The sequence below is a fragment of the Ctenopharyngodon idella genome, chromosome 19, assembly GCF_019924925.1.
Source record: "Ctenopharyngodon idella isolate HZGC_01 chromosome 19, HZGC01, whole genome shotgun sequence".
In the NCBI taxonomy this organism is placed as follows: Eukaryota; Metazoa; Chordata; class Actinopteri; order Cypriniformes; family Xenocyprididae; genus Ctenopharyngodon; species Ctenopharyngodon idella.
The window spans coordinates 28,306,137-28,325,460 of record NC_067238.1 but is presented as its reverse complement, the minus strand read 5'-3'; the positions used below and the strand labels follow the sequence as shown (position 1 = coordinate 28,325,460).

The following is a 19,324-nucleotide window of genomic DNA, read 5'->3' as shown; positions in this document are numbered from 1 at the left end:
AGCAAATAAGCATATTAGAGTTATTTCTAAAGGATCATGTGACACTGAAGACTGGAGTAATGATGCTGAAAATTCAGCTTTGCCAACACAGAAATAAAGCTGCCTTTAAAGGCCTTTGCAGACGTATTAATGAATCCGTTGCGAAAAAAATCACAAAACAATACAAAATGAAGTCTTCAAGCAGTGAGCACGATTTAGTTGTCCTCTGTCTTCTTAAAAAGAGAAAAAGAAAGAGGAAATATTGGGTCCATCCAATCCCGAGATTGCATAGAGAGAAAAGAGAGTTCATCTCATCAAGGAGCTGCATGATTATCCCGAGCGTTTCAAAGTTTACTTCAGGATGTCAGTGGCTCAGTTTGATGCTTTGCTACTGGCACAATCTGACTTTATATTCTGTCTCTTTGTATTCCGCACGTTGTTTGTCATACAGTACTACTGAATTGTGCCGTAGACGACGTGGATCAACTTGTCAGATGGCATTCTGGATTTAGGCATTCGCGTACGGTGGCTCTGAATTGTCATAATGTCTCTCAAAATGCGTGCTACGGATGCGAAAAACGCAGAAAATCGAACCTGATCCGAATTTTTTTATGACGGACGAAAGTTTCGGAGGCAGTGTGCCAACGTGATCGACATAACGTGAGGTCGAATTTATTTTTTAACGTGCGAAAATTTCGCATGCGAATTTCGGACTCAGTGTGCAAAGGCCTCAAGTGTTATCAGAATTATCATAAATACAAGTTTTCTAGTCAGAAATTGGACATGAACGCCTTCTGGAGTTATATTTACTACTGGGAAACTCTGAACTAATTTTGATGCCCAAGTTCCTGAGTTGGCCGTGCCATGAACTTTAAACATGGCAGAAAGGAGAACCATTGCTGCTGTGACTGCTATTCTTAATTAGTTTTTTCCACAACAGCTACATTGCCTTGTATTGATGTTTGTAACATTGGTGAACTCAAAAACGAGGGATCCATATGCAGTGAGTTGCAGAATACACATAATAACAATCCAACATGGGGAACAGAATAAGCACACCAAAACACACAGCCATAGGAAAAAACTAAACAAAGAACACAACAAACACTAAATATAGAGGGGGTAATAGGCAAACAAGACACACCTGGGAACTAAAAATACGCACATGAACCAGGGTGTCATGAGTTTCTGTGTTATATTCTGTTTCTGGGGTGGGTTTTGTATTCAAAGATCAGTTCTGTGTACTAGTTTTCAGTTGTTTGATACTTGCAAAATTGTAGTCTGCAGTTGGGTCCTGCATGACCTCAACTGTACATCAGGTTATTTGACAGACTGACAACCTCAATACAGTAACCATGGACACAAAAGGACAAATATATCATATTTACTTGTATAAAGTAAAAAAAAATAGTCACAATTTGCATTTAAAAAAAAGTGAAGTGAAAGTCTAGGCAGTTAGTGTGGTTTTGAAATATATGTTTATATTCAAAAAGTTTCATAATCAGTGAACGGGAACATGGGCTTGCAAATGTACAAAAATTGGAAGATTTTAATTTGGAAATCTTTGTAATGCAATTTCCTCATCTCCCTTGGCATAAAGACAAAATGAACTTTGCTCAAAACAACTTTCATTGCTAGGACATTTTAATCAGAACTGGAATTGTGTGAAGCTTTAAAACAAACCTCACATAAAATTCTTATATAACAATTACCATCTCAAAAGATGTTTAAAGCATACAGAAAATCTTTTTGGATATGTCTATACTAGCTTTGCACTCGCATGTTTGAACCACCAGCTCTAAGCGGGATTCGAACCCGGGTCCGCTGGCATGGAAGTCGGGCGCTCTAACAAGGAGGCTAAAGACCACAGTCGCTAGCATCAGTCGCTAGAGCACCTCTTGAGTTCAGGGGAGTGATGTTTACACACACAGCTCTTACCGGCCTACATCCGTTACACTCACCCCCCTAAACCTCACTCCCATCCGGGTCACGGCACCAATGTAACCCCTCCAGTTTGAACCGCCCGCTCTAAGTCTGGCACTCTAACAAGGAGGCTAAACACCACAGCACACACACAGCTCTTGCCAGCCTACGTCCATTACACTAGATTGGGGAATATTTGCTCATTCTTCCTTGCAGAATTGCTCAAGTTCAGTCAAAATTCATGGTGAGGGCAATGGACTGCTCTCGTCAACTCCATCCACAGATTTTCTATTGGATTCTAATTTGGCCACTCAAAGACATTCACTTTCCTATCCTTAAGCCATTGCGTCGTTCTTTTGGCGGTATGTTTAGGGTCATTTTCGTGTTGGAAGGTGAATGACCTCCCATCTTGCAGATGTCTAGCAGAAGGTTTTCCTCACCATCCATTTTTTAACGAGGTTATCCTGGAAGAAACCTCGCTTTCTTCTGCTCTGACACTGTTCTCCAACTTGAAGCACAGAGCCAGGCCAATCAAAGTGTGGATGGAGGACCACCAGATCAAGACCCTGTCATGACCAGCCCAAACTCCAGAGTCTCAACAGCAATGTGAAAGACCGATATCGAGCATGCCAAGACACAATAAAACACTGTGGTGGGAAATTCCACCAAATATTGATTGCTGAAGCCTTCAGTTAAAAAATTAGTATCGTGGTGTTTGGCATTAGTGAGATTTTTTATTTTATTTAATAATTTTGTGAAACAAGGACACATTAAATTGATCAAAAGTGAGAGCAGAATTATTAGAATGATTTCTGAAGGATCATGTGACACTGAAGACTGAAGTAATGATGCTGAAAATTTGCAGTTGAAGCAATTTAATCTATATGTCTATATGATGCGATGAGAGGAAGTGGTACTCTCACTACCTCTGTAAGTTTCTGTCTTACTCCTATTCCCATTCTTTCATATCCTATTCCAGGACATTCATATAAGGACTTCCGTTTAAAAACTCATAAAGCGTTATCTAAACTTCACGGTTAAATTTTGACTCAATTTTGATGTTTCCTGTTTTTACAGTGGGAGGAGCCGTGTGTGTATATAAAAGAGATACAGTCAGAACATCACAGGACAGCACAGACAGCAGCAAAACACAATCCACAAAGAAGAAACCCAGACTACAAGCAAGGTAAATGTTCTTATTCTCATTGTCAATCAATCTATTATTATCATTTATAATTTTAAAAATTATCAAAGCATTTTTTCAATAATTAATATAGTAACATATTATTTCAAATAATATTTTCATGTCACATTTTCAGATGGTTCCAGTGTTGATGTTACTCATGGCAGCTCTTGTAGCTGCAGATGAGCCAATGATGGAACTCTCAGATGCAGTAGAGTCAGTAGATAGTGCCTCTGTCTCTGTGGTTCACTGTGATGCTGCTACTGTGTGTCCTGATGGAACAACATGCTGTCTGAGTCCTTATGGAGTGTGGTACTGCTGTCCATTCTCAATGGTAAATCACAGTAAAATGGGTAACTGTTTTATACTCCATTAAGTTTAAGGTTTAACCTTTGCTTTTTCTGCCCACTCCTTCAGGGTCAGTGCTGCAGAGATGGAGTTCATTGCTGCCGTCATGGTTATCACTGCGATTCGACATCGACCCATTGTTTGAGGGGGTGGATGAGATTGTCATCTTCTCCTCTGCCAGCCTCCAAAGCTATCCAGAAAACTCAGGTATTTCCATACTCAGACTCTAAAGTAAAGCAACCCATCATGTTACAATGACCTTGTAACTTCACAGACAATGTCATATGACTTCTAATCACCATTTCCAACAGTAGTAAAACATGGTTGAACATTTTCAAGCGTGAACAATAAGGCTTTTGACACATTTAAAGAAATAGAATTCTATGTTTTTGATTATCATAAATAGTCATTTTAATTTCTCTCTCTGTTTGTGAAAATAAACAATGGGGCAATGAATTCTGGATGGTTTAAAAGCAGAAATGTGCTTTAGTCCATTCTGATTGATTATTCTGTTCTGTTAAGCTGTAAAAAATTTTTTTTAATAATTTAAATAATTCCTGTGAATTTAAATGACCAGGATCTTGAAAGGCAGACCGAGATTGAAACTGTTCATTGTGAGGGAAATGTCTACTGCCCAGCTGAGAAGTTCTGCTGCAAGACAGCGACTGGCCAGTGGGGGTGCTGCAGTGGTAAATTATTGCTGTATTATTAATCATGCCTAATCATCAAGCTGAAATAAATGTGAATGATTAATAGATTTATGATAAAATCTCATGCAATGTATGGTTTTGTGTTTGCTTTATAAGTTGCATTTCTATCTATTATAGGGTTGGTGTTGTAAGGAAACAACTCCCATGACCTTGGTGAACCTCTTACCAAAGACTGCCAAAGTGAAAGAGGCTTTCAAACTCTTGAGGATAGATTAATCTAACATCCAAACTTAATTCATGTGAAATCAACATTAATAGAATTACAGTCAAATTGATTTGCCATTTAATAAATGATTTTGCATTTTAGAAAGTGTTTGTATTTTTAATCATCCATCTACATGGTATTTTGTTCATGAATTAATCAGTGTTTATGAATGAATCTTTTACGGGAAGTATTTGTACTCCACTTCAATGCACCGACTTTCTCACAGCCACAACATTGTAAAACAACAAACTACTATGCAAAGCACATTAATGATTTCAATGATATAATAAACTCAGAACTGAAACTGTATCCTTGTGCTGTTGTCTTTATTTAAACATTGATGAGTCCAATATGAAATAAAACACCTAAGCTATAACTTCTTACAAACTGATCACTGAAGAGTTTCCATTTAAACAGAGATATTAATAGTCACATTTTATAGCAAAGTATTTGCCCTCTTCCCTGTGGTTCTGTCACATTCTCCAGTCACCAGCCCAGTCACTAGCCTAAAAAAGACTATAGATATAGAAGGATGGTTCACTCCTACTAGTTATGAATGGGGGAAACTGCAAAGCGCAATATGGTTTGCAGTAAAAGAGTAAGAGTAAGTAAAAGAGCCAATCGCTGAATGATAAAGTCATTGCATCACTGCAGCTTCCGTTGGAAGCTCCTATTCCCATAGAAACCTGATATTCGCGCATAGGACTGCACATGCGCATTGGCTCGTCTAGCCTGGAAAATACGTTTTTTTTTAAAATGCTATTTGAGCATAGGAAACAACATTTATGGTCATGTCAGATTTTGTTGCTGATTTGATTTTTTTTTAATTGTGAGTTTGCCAAGCAGTTTTTGAGATTTCAGGATTCCCCCATTCAAATAGATAGGACTTAGTCTTGGATGCCCGAAATAGCTGCCCGGAGGTGTTGCAAATATGACCGCCAGGTGAACAGACTTTCTTTGAAAGGGACTTTGAGCCTAGTCACCACAGAACTACATTTCCCAGCATCCCTTTTGGTCTATACCTGCACTCGGTCAGCCATCACCACACCTGCTGCTGATCATCACCTCATTTAGACACAGACATAAACACTCACCTTACCTACCCTCAGAGTCTGGTCTTGTTGTTGTTACATTGTGCTATAATTTACCTGGCTACCTACCTGTGCTACTTACCTGCCTTGAGATCCTCTTCAATCTTCTTCTGTCTTCCTTGTTTAGCGATCGCTCTGCAATTAAAAAGAAAGACTGTTCAGTTCAAGTTATCTTAAACTATTTCTGTATGCACTGCCTTACCTGCTACCATTGTCTTGCTGCATCTGTAAATAAATGACTGTGTGTGGAAGTTACCTGTGTTGTCTCCGTCTGTCTGCTAACAGTTTCCTTCATAGTTTACTAATGTTCTCTTCTAAATACTCTACATTTTAATTCCAGTCTGGAACACTTTATTATCCTCTCATAACTCAGTTGCATTTGTTGCACATTATTTATAGATAAAAATATTTATTGTCAACTAGGAGCTCAAAAGCATGTTTATCAAAATTAAGCTTGAAACCAGTCAAAAATGAATGCACTTTTGTCAGTGGTAGGAAAATACCACTGATATTCTTTTATTATTCTTTAAACAACATAACTGCTAGGGATTTAAAAGAAATATTAAATTAATTTGCAAAATATTTAAATAAGTCAATACTCAAATAAACATGCAACCTTGGTATTATACAAAGATCTTAAAAACAGAACTTAAACTAATGGTCTTTATATAGCTCTCCTGTTCTTGTTGGAAAAAAAAATGAAATATGCCTAATTTTGAACATTATCATATTTTACATAACCAAAGATTGCAAAGAACAAAAAGAGCATCTCTCACAACAATGTTTTTCTTAAACTTACAAAGAAAATGGGATAAAATATCTATATGAAATGTATTTTATCTTTTTGTGTGTTAAAAAAAAAAAAAAAAACTTGGTCCAGTAGGCAAAAGTATATGATTTGGTGGCTGAGCAATAGCTGTTACAGTAACATAGGAAAGAGGAAAGAGGAGAGGCAGGGATCTAATTGCAGCAGTATTTATTCAAGATAACAAAGATAATCCAAACAGGGGAAGAGATACCAATAATCCAACAAGAGAACAAGAACAGGAAACAAATGCAAGAGTTTTACAAAATACATGTAACGACAACGACTGGTAAAAGACAAATGAAACACAGGGATATATATACACAGGATAACAAGGGTCTAACAAGGAACAGGTGTGCGTAATCAATAACCATGGAAACAAAGCGTTGACTTTAGAAACTAAGCAGCAAGCCAGGGCAGAGCAGGGGGCCAAGGAGGAGCTGGAGACCACCAAGGTTAAGCAGGCGGAGCTGGAGACCACCAAAGTGGAGCAGACAGAGCAGGAAACCACCAAGGTGGAACAGGAGACCACCTACGTGGAGCAGGCAGAGCTGTACACCACTAAGATGGAGAGGACAGACCAGGAAACCATCGAGGTGGAGCAGGCGGAGCTGGAGACCACCAAGGAAGAGAAGACAGACCAGAAAACCGCCAAAATGGAGCAGGTGGATACCACAGTGGGGCTGAAGGATCCAAATCAGGGAGCCCAGAGAGTCCAGAGACGGCCATTATGGCCGTGACAGGGAGCACAGAGAGTCTACGGCCTCCTTGGCAATAACAGGGCAGACAGAAACTTCAGGGACGGCCTCCTTGAATGTGACAGGGGACAGGGGTAACGACATCTGTGGCTGTGGCAGGGGAACGACATCCATGGCCATGACAGGGGAATGACCACCGTGGCCGTGACAGAGGAAAGGAGTTCCATGGCAGTGACAGAGAAACGATATTCGTGGCCGTGACGGGGGCAACAATCTCCGTGACTGTGACAGAGGAAACGACCTCCATGGCCGTGACAGTGGGAAGGACCTCCATGACTGTGACAGGGGGAACTACCTCCATGGCAGTGACAGAGGAAATGACCTTCATGGCCGTTACAGGGAAACAACATCCATGACCATGACAGGGGGAACGACCTTTGTGGCCATGATAGAGGAAATGATCTCTGTGGCTGTGACAGGAGAACGACCTCCATGGCCATGACAGAGGAAATGACCTCCGTGGCCTTGATGGGGAAACGACCTCCATCGATGACCTCCAACGATCGGCGAGAGTAGCCGCATGCAGGTGGGGAGGAACTAAAAACAGAGATGTGAAGTCGGACACTTTCTGCTTCCTGTAGTGACGCTCACAATGTGTTTGCATACTTTATCACAGCTGAAGTGGAGTAAATGCAATATTTGACTAATACACTGATGTTTCAGAGACATTTTCATTCAATTCTTTATGTACTGCTTACAGCGTCTGTTTTTACAAGAATAAAGTTCAACATAAGCATATATTATTTAAATACCAATGTAGTGGGGTCTACGCTTTTTATCAGTTTTATTTTGATAAACATGACACAATATAACATCATGACTACATGAAAAGAGCTTTACCTGTTAGAAAAATACAGATTTTTGAGCATTAGTGGAACTGAAGTTTTCAGAATAAACACGAAACACAGCCTTCTTCCACCTCAGAAACATTGCTAAGATACAGAATATGTTATCTGTTTCTGATGCAGAAAAGTTAGTTCATGCTTTCATGACGTCTAGACTAGATTACTGTAATGCATTACTAGCTGGTTGCCCTGCTTCCTCAATAAACAAGCTACAATTAGTACAAAATGCAGCTGCTAGAGTTCTTACCAGGTCAAGAAAATATGATCATATAACACCAATTTTATCATCTCTACACTGGTTACCTATTAAGTTTTGTATCGATTATAAAGTACTGCTAATGACCTATAAGGCTCTAAATGGTTTAGCTCCTGTGTACTTAACCGATCTTCTATCGCCCTACAATCCTTCACGCTCTTTAAGATCACAAAACTCTGGACTTCTGGTTGTACCTAGGATAGCTAAGTCCTCTAAAGGAGGGAGAGCGTTTTCACATTTGGCTCCTAAACTCTGGAATAGCCTTCCTGATAATGTTCGGGGCTCAGACTCGCTCACCCAGTTTAAATCTAGATTAAAGACACATCTCTTTAGCCAAGCATTCACATAATCCATCTCATATCAGATCAATTGCACATGACTATCTTTGCTTAATGTTATGAACAGCAGCTATGCTAATTATTCTCCATTTGCTTTTCCGTTTTACTAGAGAGTACATCAGTTTCAGTTTGGACCCAGCCTCTTAAGAAGACCTCAGATGACTAAAACTTTGGAAGAGACGGCGCCAACTCCTGCGAGGACTTCAGAAGATGCAACATCTGGATCAACACGCACATTCGCAAATTTCTATATATCCTAATTATTGTTAATATGTAATTCACTTTTCCAGGAGCTCTTTGCTTCTACCTTCAATTAAATTGCTAACAGTGATTGTATATTAATTGCCTAAATTATTACATTATTAGCTAACTGCATTCTCCAAATTGTAATGTTGACATGCATTCTCTGTAAAGCTGCTTTGAAACGATATGTATTGTGAAAAGCGCTATACAAATAAATGTGAATGAATGAATGAAAAACACACGTGATTGTTGTCATGCGGTGAATCCGGCCAATCGTGAAACAGCTGTGTTGTCATCAGAGCTCGTGCAGCCGTTCTTGAGATGCTTCGCTGGCTGACTCATCCGACTGCCATACATCACAATCACATGGCGTCGGCACTGTCTAAAGTCGAATAAAATTTCTTACCGGCATGCACTGCTTTAAGTCAGCCGCCGATCGGTCTGTGCAGCACTGCATCAAGTCGAACAATGCTATTGCCTCACTTTCTGTCCAATCACGTGATTCGCTTTGCGTGTCGAAATGTTTGAACCCCAGATTTTACTTTACTAGTCATACAAGTAATATGAAGAATACAAATTGTTTCAGGTAAAATACTTGCCATATGCAACTCTGTTAGGAATAATATGTCTACATTATACTTCTATTACATCATATTAAACTATATTATTTCATATCTATGGAGTGTGTGGTGGCTGCTTCATCCAAAGGAACTTCTTCCACAAGCTTTTGGCTGCTTTATTTTTTATTAACCACCAGACAGCACTGTTTTCGACAGTGTTTTTTAACTTTTCCCAGAACAGTCAGGGGAAAGCCTCAGTGGAAGCAGAAAATACACTTCAAAATAAAAGTTCTAGAACACGGAACAGACAAAACAGGGGAAACAGTGACATAAGCTTTTATCACACACAGTATTGACTGGATTAAGTAAAGGCAAATCAGATAAATTAGTTACACTTCTTAATAAAGAAACAACACCAGAATGAATGGAGCAGAATACAAGAGAAAATTCTTCAGGGGTCCCCAGAAAATTAAAGTACAAAAGAAATCATCACAAGTCATAAGATATCCCTGATAATTTAGCAAATCACGGACCAAAAATAATTCCATTATTATAACTAAAAAGTACTTCAGTGCTTATACAAAATATTACTGGAATAAATATTATGAACAATTATTCCAAAAAAAGTGATTGTAAATCATCTTCCATGTGCTTGTTTGATGTATTTGTTTATTTATTTATTTATACAATGCACACCCAGATAGAATGGTGACATTGATACAATGTTGAGTTTTGATCCAAACCATAATTTTGGTCGAGATTGAAATTTCAATGTTTAAAGTGTGTTAAATCAGCATTGAAATTTTGATGAAAGCTGACAGCACACATGGGTGGAGACAGTGACATTGAACTAACAGTGATGTGTAGTTGATGACCACAAGATCATGCAGGTATGCATCTCTGCAAAACTCTAGTGGGTGTTTCCTAAAAAGTGGGACATTTTCAAAAAACAATGGGCATTTTCAACTGCTTTACCCGATTTGCTCTAATCCATTGGGGACTTGGTTTAGGGCTGGGCCTTCATGATTTCACACGTTGTACACGTAGTTACCTTGTCTGTCCATGAACTAATTTAGATGAGATAAACTCATGACCATTTTCTCACACATTCACACACAGCCATCAGTGGTTTACCAGTACAGGCCAGCCAAGACCAGCTGGGATGCTTTTTGCTGACAAACTGAAAAAGGGCACCAAGTGCATGGCCAAAGTTGCTCTCCTGGGTAACAGCCTCACTGAATTTGAGTGGTCAGCTTTTTTATGCAGGGCTGGACTGAGACAAAAAATTGGCCCAGAAAATCAGTCAGACACCAACCACCAGTACAAAATCCTTGCAGTTCCATACTGTACTATTCCCCCCAATCCTCTACAAAGCTGAGTAGTAAGTGCTCTGGATAAGTGGACTAGTGTACTCGTTGAGTCAACTGGCTTTGTTGGGATCATAGGTTGCAGATGGACTATAGGGCGGCACGATTAATCGAAATCGAACCGAAATCACAATTTAGCTTAGTGCGATTATGACATTGCAAAGGCTTTTTTTTTCGATTTTTAATGGTATAAATATGTACACAGCATATTAGTGAAGAGCGGCTTTGTGATCAGTAGTAACACTCCATCTGAAAGCACTGCCTTTGAAAAAGCAACACACATCAAACATACGAACTTTCCAAACATTAGAAGCTCTTGTCCAATAAAAGACAACATTTAATAACGAGAAGGCTTGAAGAACACAGTTAACCCATGTATTGTCGTAGTAGTGTGTTTATTTATGTTTAATCAATCAAAGCATTCCTATCTTCTTTTTATTCAGTTACAGCGATAGAATGATGCCCATAGGGAATTACCTGGAACGACATGCGTTACAGTACTTCTGCGAGGCACATTTGGAGTATCTGCTCAAGGGAGCCCACCGGCATCCAGTATAAAACAAATATGTTTAGCTTCAAGTAAAGCTCAGTCTGTCCTATTCTGGATAAAAATAGAAAAAATAAATACTTCTCTCTAAAGAACTTTAAGGGAAACATATAATCAAGATGTTTTTCTCCAGTGTACAGAAGTGTACAGGAGTTTGTTTGTTTTTTTTTCATGGATGCATAAGAAGCACATATTTCATATTAAATACAAGGACTCTGTATTTAATTTTTGATTTTGCATACCTCCTGACAAAAAAAAAGAAATTATTGTCACAGATTTTTACCGTAGTAATACAATATTTTATAATAAATCCTGACCTTTCTAATTACTTATAGTCTTAGGCTGCTTGCATGTTAACAGGTAACCCTGCAAGTTTTCCGTAAAATAAAAATATTATTATTATTTTCTAATTATTATAGTTATATTTATCCTTAAATACTCTATTTTTTATTTTTAATAATGAAAGTTATTACAATAGTAATATTTCTTATTTGGTTTAATATTTATATTTAGCAATAATAATAATTACATTATCATTAAATTAAAATTATTAGTAAAATTCATATATTAGCACAAAATTTTGGGTCAAATTGTGCAGCCCAAGCAAAACAAACTTGGTATTGTTTATAATTTTTTTACTATTATTTTTATAAATCGCATTATAAAACTGATAGTTCCGGCCCTTGATTCTGATTGGTTGAGCCACATTCTAAGCCGTTGTAAAATTCCTGAAAACGTACAGCTGCGTAATGTGTATATAGCTGCGTCCGTGTTAGCAACCACTCTTAGCAACATAAACATATGTTTGTTCTCAATTGATTTTGTTCATTGAAGTTTACTGTATTATGTAGAAGAGTATTGTGAGAGAGATATTGAGAGACCGAGTGTATTACCTGCATTCAAATTTAGCATTTTCCTTTAGGTCAGTCCTATAAAAAATCTGATTGAATGTCCGCTGCGATCTTATCCTTTTAACATTTAATGGGTTTTCCCGTGCCTTGCTAACACTGACAGCGCTAGTCAAAGCGTTTGTCATTTGCATCCTGTTCCGTGTTCACAACAAGTTTCAATATAAAAGTCTTTGCGATTGAGTGACTTGCTCATAGACAATCTTTGCCGCCATCTAATTGCGTAATATATGTAACTTCTGTTGCTGTTCACGGTCAGGGACTATTTTTCCCAGCGGAAGGAAGCCTTTTAATCATTTTACTTCATGAAAGTTGCATTGATACATATTTTTTGTCTTTAATATTTGTATTGTGTGGTAACCGTTTTATAAAAGCAATAAACCCCGTGAAGCCATGGTTTACAGTGAATATATAACAGCTTAAGGGGCGTTGTTAGGCACGACGCGGATGCTTCTTGGGGCTTATTGCTTTATTTTAACCCGAAAAATCGCAATTAGATTTTTTTTTCTCCAAATCGTGCAGCCCTAGTGCACTTTAAAAAGTAATACGCTATATCTACTCCATAAAATTTTGGCAACAGATTACAAGCAATATTATTAATTAAATTCAACAAATAGAATTGAGTTCGAATTAATCAAATTAACTCCTTAAATGTCAACCATTTAAAACGAGTAAAATTTAGGTAAAATTTAAACAAAAACATCTGAATAGCAGGCAGACGTCAAAGATGAATTAAGAACTCTTTATTTTTTATTGCCAGCATTGAAGACACCTGATGATAACGAGCAGAATCACTGAAGGAAAGAGAAACACATGAAGTAACAGAAGTTTAGATGTTGATGTTGATGTTATTGAAAATGTTTGGTCGCCATTATGGTGATCAGTGTTTCATTTAGTTGGGCAGTTTGACTCTTTGCTTTTTATGTCAGTTTGTGTTTTTTTGTAATGGTGTTTGCTAATTTTACACATTTTAATTGGTTGACTTTTAAGGAATTAATTTGATTCATTCTAACTCAATTCTCATATGTTGAATTTAATTAATACTATTGCTTGTAATCTGTCGCCACAATTTTATTGAGTAGATAGAGCGTATTACTTTTTACAGTGTGGACTAGAAAAAGCTCTGTTAAGAAAAATTTAATTCAATTAAATTAAATCAAAAAGATAACTGTGAACTCAACACCAATGGACAGCAAAACTCTCCTCTGCAAATAGAAAGCAATAGTTGCAGTAATATTATACTGTAAAATGAAACAGCGGTAAGGGCATCATCCTGTAAAACACATTTACAGGTAAGCTACAGTAAAAGGGCAGTTACAGTAACTTACTGGCAATATAGTGCTGCCAGTGAATTATGGCAAAAATACGCTAAAATGTCTATCAGTGAATGCAGATATTCTGGAAAACGAATGGCATGGGACACACAAATCGGATCTGAACAGTTGCGATACACAGTGTGGACATTAAAATTGTTCTTTTCCTACTTATTTTGCAGTATTATAATACCATCTCCCTGTGCTGCTATATTCCCACCGTTGATGCCATAAATTTACTAGTTTCTTTTTAATCACTGATTTTACTTCACTTCTCCCCAGGGGTACTTTAGTATCTACCGCTTTTTTTTTTTTGCTCACTTATCAGCTGTTTCATTCCCTGCTATGATATCCCAATGTCTGCCGGTATCCAACAAAAGTACAGTTATACTCTCTGCTTTCAATCTGTACAATAATGTATAGATTATGGTTTAACTGAACGTAAACATGCTCAGCGAAATTAGATCAGTACCCTATGTTAGATCTAAGCATTCGGTCTTAAGCCTAAAATAACTACTGTCTAAGTTATTAATGTTAATCAAACAACAAAAGATGTTAAATACACAGCTGAATTGTGGAGACAACATTATTCTGCCTTGTGTACTGAATGAATCATATGAAGTGGCAAAGGTTTCTTGTTCTGCTATGGCATTACAAGTAATGAAGTCCATAAAGCAATAATGCAGCTCAAAGATAGGAAAGCCGCTGCTGAGCATTTAAAGTTTGCGAGCCCTAAGGGTTGTTTTAATGGCTTGATAGCATATGGGCTGTTGCCAGAGTCTATGTTGTCAGTAGCCTTGCTGCCTGTTATCAAGGATAAAGAAGGCAAGGTGGGAAGTTTGGATAACCAATTGCGCAAGTGTTAACTAAAGTTTTGGAAAGAATTTTATTAGATTGATTATATCTTGGTACCACAGACAATCAATTTGGCTTTAAGGCGCAGCATAGTACTGATTTGTGAATATATATGCCCTGAAAGAAATAGTAGATGTGTATAAAAGACGAAGTTCCTCTATTATAATTGGCTTTAATGATGCCTCTAAAGCTTTTGAATAGAGTTAATCATCAAACGCTGTTTGGTAAACTAAGACAAAGGGGTGTGCCTAATAGCATACTAAAAATTTTGATATATTGGTATGCTAATCAGAGTATGATAGTAAAATGGGGTAATAGTGTCTCAGCTCCTTTTGGAGTAGGTAATGCAGGGAGGTCTACTCTCACCAGCCCTCTTTAATGTCTATATGAATGAACAATTGTCAGAACAATTGAGTGACTGTAAGACTGGATGTATGCTTGGTAATATTTTAATTAATCATCTTATGTATTCTGATGATTTGGTTTTTTTTTTTTCTCTAAGTAGTGATGGTTTTCAACAGCTGCTAAATAGATGTTCTGATTATGGGATCAAATATGATGTGCAATATAATACAAAAAAGAGTGCCGCCATGATATGTAGAACTAAAGGAAATAAGGATCTTAATTTTCCAGATTTTTATCTGGCAGGGCAAATACTAAATGTATGTACTAAAATAAAATATTTGGGACATGATGAAGTGGGTGATGATGAGGATATGTACAGGCAGCACCGTATGCTATTGCCCAAGCCAATATGTTAGTAAGAAAATTTTATAGTCATTGAAACTCTATGCCCTGCCTTTTCAAGTTGTGAAAGTTTCAATCGTGGGCAGTTCATGGTTGCAGAGATATATTTCATATCGGGCATCTTTTTGAAACACGCTGTATATTCCCATACTTCAAATCACAAAGCTGGCATTCTTGCAAGAGTGATTAAAGGTGTACATGTATAAAAATTTTTGTAAAAATAGGGCAGAATGTACTGTATTAATTTAACGGATTTTTCCGTATTTATTCTTTACAGGTGTTTATCCTGTATTTTGAATTTTGAACTTCATTGTGATTTAGGGTTAACAGAAATGTCTGGATAATGTCCTGGTAATTTTCTGCCAGTACATTTCTTTTTTTTTTTTTCTTTACAGTGTATGCATCTGCAGGGTTCCCAGCCATCCTGGAAAACCTTGACAATTGATGATAAATTTATCAGAAAGAAAAAAAATCAGGCTTTCTACAGTACCGATAGTATCACGTAATGTACTGATACATGTACTAGTATTAACCTGCTGACTGCTGTCAAACGCTCCCACTCATATATTTTTTGAGCGCCATTTTGAGCCAATATTGAGCACATAAAAAACAAAGGCCAATCAGATGTGTTTAAAGGGTTAGTTCACCCAAAAATGAAAATTCTGTCATTAATTACTCACCCTCATGTCGTTCCACACCCGTAAGACCTTCATTCATCTTCAGAACACAAATTGAGATATTTTTGTTGAAATCTGATGGCTCAGTGAGGCCTCCATAGCCAGCAATGACATTTCCTCTCTCAAGATCCATTAATGTACTAAAAACATATTTAAATCAGTTCATGTGAGTACAGTGGTTCAATATTAATATTATAAAGTGACGAGAATATTTTTGGTGAGCCAAAAAAAAAAAAAAAAAAACGACTTATATAGTGATGGCCGATTTCAAAACACTGCTTCAGGAAGCTTCGGAGCGTTATGAATCAGCGTGTCGAATCATGAAGCAGTTTTGAAATCGGTCATTATTAGATATTGTGTCGTTATTTAGTTTTTATTTGGCACACAAAAAGTATTCTCATCGCTTCATAACATTAAGGGGCATCTGAAAGTGTTAATTATCTTCCTGTCAATAGAGCCATCACTGAGCCATCGGATTGTATCAAAAAAAATCTTAATTTGTGTTCTGAAGATGAACAAAGGTCTTACGGGTGTGGAACGACATGCGGGTGAGTAATAAATTACATCATTTTTACTTTTGGGTGAACTAACCCTTAGTTAAAGGGTAACCTATAGCTAAGTCATGGCTATAAACTGTACGTCTTTTAAGACATAAAGAGAGCAATGTAGGGCCCCTTATGAAAGTTTTTTCAAGTGTGCTATTAGTGTACTTCTTTTAAACTGAAAATAAGAAAGTATACTTTCAGTCTACTTTTTATGTACTTCTCAAAAATATATTTAAAATTGCACTTAAGTATACCTGACTTATATTGACAGAAAAGTCTAAGTATACAGTATTTGACATATAGCCTACTTGTACTCAATTCAAGATATACTTGTTGAAGATATACTTAAAAGTATAATTAAGTATTCTAAGTATACTTGGCTTGTAGTTGGGTTTACTCTTTTGATTGAGTAGCCTATTAAATACTTTTTTTCACATAGTTTTACATATTGTCTTACATTGTTTGAAAATATTGATTTATAAAGAACACAGATATGTTCTTAATTCTAAGTATCTGAATTTTTGTGTAGGCTAGTCCACTGGTAGTGTACATAGGAATTTGCTTCAAATCTGAGTTGTGTCCCAAATGACGCACTATACACTATGTACTTATGTACTCAACCATGTAGTGTATGAATTTTATATTTTATTTATATGTTATTTTGTCATTCAACACTGAAGTCTGATAGCCCCTTCCACTCCGCTACGTAATTAAAGCTGCGACAGTTGAGTGCATGAAGTGTCCAACATCAGTTAATTAAGTGCATCACTAGGTTATTTAAAGTGCACTTTTTCTTTTTAGAATTTAAACACACTACTCACATTTTTTATACTAAAAAACGTCATAGTGCATAAGAAGGCAAATTGGGACGCACCTCTACTTAACTCTTTCCCAGCAATTGACTGAATTTTCCCACTATCCATATTTTCACTGTTATACAATAGGGGGCGCACTATTATGCATCTTCTAAAAGAGTATAGAATCTGCGGATCAAAAGACACACAGGTGAAGAAGAAGCAGAAACAAGCAAAAGAAGATTGCTTATACAAATGTAAAATAATACGATCATCAAACATTAAACAGCATGTAAATCAAAACTGGCAAACGTTACTGAATTAATTTTCAACCCGTATATGACTGTGAAGTTTTGGGGTTGTTGATGGACTCAATATACTCCATCTATGTTTTGATCATCATTCTGAATCCAATCTGAACCTAGTCTTTTACAAAAATTTTCTTTGCATTTTCATTTTCTTTTGTTTAAAATGTTGCTTTTTTTTTTTTTTTTTTTTTTTTGATAAAAAGGATGCATGAAGCTAGAATAAATAGTTTTTAAAATAGAAAAAGTTAAAGTACAGTTAAAGGTATATTTCAAGTATAAAAAAATAATACCTAAATAGGAACATAGTAGTATACTTAAAGTGCAAAATAATATATAAATAGTAAATTATAAGTATGATGTTATGTTCACTTAAAGAACTACTAAACTAGTTTACTGAGAGTATACTTCAAAATGTACTTTTATAAACTAAAAATGTGCTACTTAAGTATTTAACTAGTAAACTATCAGTATACCTATAAGTTCACTTGTAGTATAGTTGCAGTGCAAAAAACTTAGTTGTAAAGTAGTTGTGTACTCAGTTTATTACTGTTGCACTTAAAGTATACTTAAAAGTATACTTTTATATATTAAAAAGTGGGCCAATTTAGTCCCAAGTAGTACTGAAACAGTACACTTACAAGTATACTTCTAGTACATTGATATCAGTATGCTTACTACATAAAGTATAATTGAACTTTACTTAAGTATACTTAATAAAATTAAAGAGCTCTTTTCATTCACTCCCCCCACATATATTTTCTGCTGGTACTGGGACTGAGACTTTTTTTTCTTTCTTTTTTTAAATTATTTTATTTAATACTTTTATTCAACAAGGACACATTAAATTGATCAAAAGTGAGAGTAGAATTATTTCTGAAGGATCATGTGACTGAATACTGGAGTGAAATTCAGCTTTGCATCACAGGAATAAATTACATTTTCAAATAAATTAAAACAGAACACTGTTACTTCATATTAATAATACACATTTGATTATAACTGATTAATTAATTAATCTGAATCATTAATTGCAAATTTAGTTTTATATGTATATGAATGAGAGGAAGTGGTACTCTCACTACCTCTGTAAGTTTCTGTCTTACTCCTATTCCCATTCTTTCATAACCTATTCCAGGACATTCATACAAGGACTTCCATATGTTTAAAAACTCATAAGGCGTTATCTAAACTTCATGGTCAAATTTTGACTCAACAAAATTCCTGTTTACAGTGGGAGGAGCCGTGTGTGTATATATAAGAGATACAGTCAGAACATCACAGGACAACACAGACAACAGCAAAACACAATCCACAAAGAAGAAACCCAGATAATGAGCAAGGTAAATGTTCTTCTCACTGTCAATCAATCTATTATTGACTTTAGACCTTGTCACATTATCAGTAATATCAAATGTTAGAGCTGATGGAAAAAGTTCCAAAACATTTTTTCAATAATTAATATAGTAACATATTATGTTATTACACATAATATTTTCATGTCATATTTTCAGATGGTTCCAGTGTTGATGTTACTCATGGCAGCTCTTGTAGCTGCAGATGTGCCGACGATGGATCTCACAGACCCAGTTGAGTCAGTAGATAATGCCCCTAGGGTGGTCTGCAGTAATGGTGGTACGTGTCCTATTGGAAACACATGCTGTCGGACTCTTACTGGCTGGGGATGCTGTCCGCACATATTGGTAAAACACAGTAAAATGTGTAACTGATTTATACTTCGTTAAGTTTAAGGTTTAACCCTTATTTTTTCTGTTCACTCCTTCAGGCTGTGTGCTGCGCAGATAGAATTAGGTGCTGTCCCCAGGGTTATCGCTGCAGTGGGGTCCTATGTGTGAAGGGGTGGTTGAGAGCGCCATCTTCTTCTAAATAGCGTTGGTGTTGTAAGGAAGCAACTCCCATGTCCTTGGTGAACCTCTTATCAAAGTCTGTCAAAGTGAAAGAGGCTTTCAAACTCATTAGGGAATAGATTAATCCAACATTCAAACTGTATTCATGTGAAAT

The 19,324-nt window shown here is 36.6% G+C and overlaps 2 protein-coding genes and 1 long non-coding RNA gene across 3 annotated transcripts in view; 2 read left to right on the top strand and 1 right to left on the bottom strand.

Moving 5' to 3' along the window:
* Nucleotides 1–2,979: 2,979 nt before the first annotated feature.
* On the top strand, nt 2,980–4,657 carry LOC127500753 (progranulin). Its single transcript, XM_051872220.1, has 5 exons — nt 2,980–3,088; nt 3,222–3,419; nt 3,503–3,640; nt 4,011–4,122; nt 4,261–4,657. Exons 2-5 carry the CDS (start codon nt 3,222–3,224, stop codon nt 4,272–4,274), a joined length of 462 nt encoding a protein of 153 aa, XP_051728180.1. The 5' UTR covers nt 2,980–3,088; the 3' UTR covers nt 4,275–4,657.
* The window catches only part of LOC127500754 (progranulin-like), a 30,900-nt gene continuing 14,555 nt past the window's right edge, over nt 2,980–19,324 (top strand). The window contains exon 1 of the mRNA XM_051872223.1: nt 2,980–3,088. The gene's annotated coding sequence lies outside the window, so the exon portion shown is untranslated. The remainder of the gene's footprint in view (nt 3,089–19,324) is intronic.
* LOC127500757 (uncharacterized) lies at nt 4,493–9,484 on the bottom strand. The gene is made up of 2 exons (XR_007926414.1): nt 8,927–9,484; nt 4,493–7,539 (listed from the first exon to the last, which is right to left on the bottom strand). It is a non-coding gene; the product is annotated as an uncharacterized LOC127500757 (long non-coding RNA).

Excerpts from the sequence above, each read along its gene's own strand:
- LOC127500753 (XM_051872220.1), top strand. The coding sequence starts at position 3,222 with ATGGTTCCAGTGTTGATGTTACTCATGGCAGCTCTTGTAGCTGCAGAT. Across the intron at positions 3,420-3,502 it reads ACTGCTGTCCATTCTCAATG|GGTCAGTGCTGCAGAGATGG; the intron begins GTAAATCACAGT and ends CCACTCCTTCAG. Across the intron at positions 3,641-4,010 it reads AAGCTATCCAGAAAACTCAG|GATCTTGAAAGGCAGACCGA; the intron begins GTATTTCCATAC and ends TTAAATGACCAG.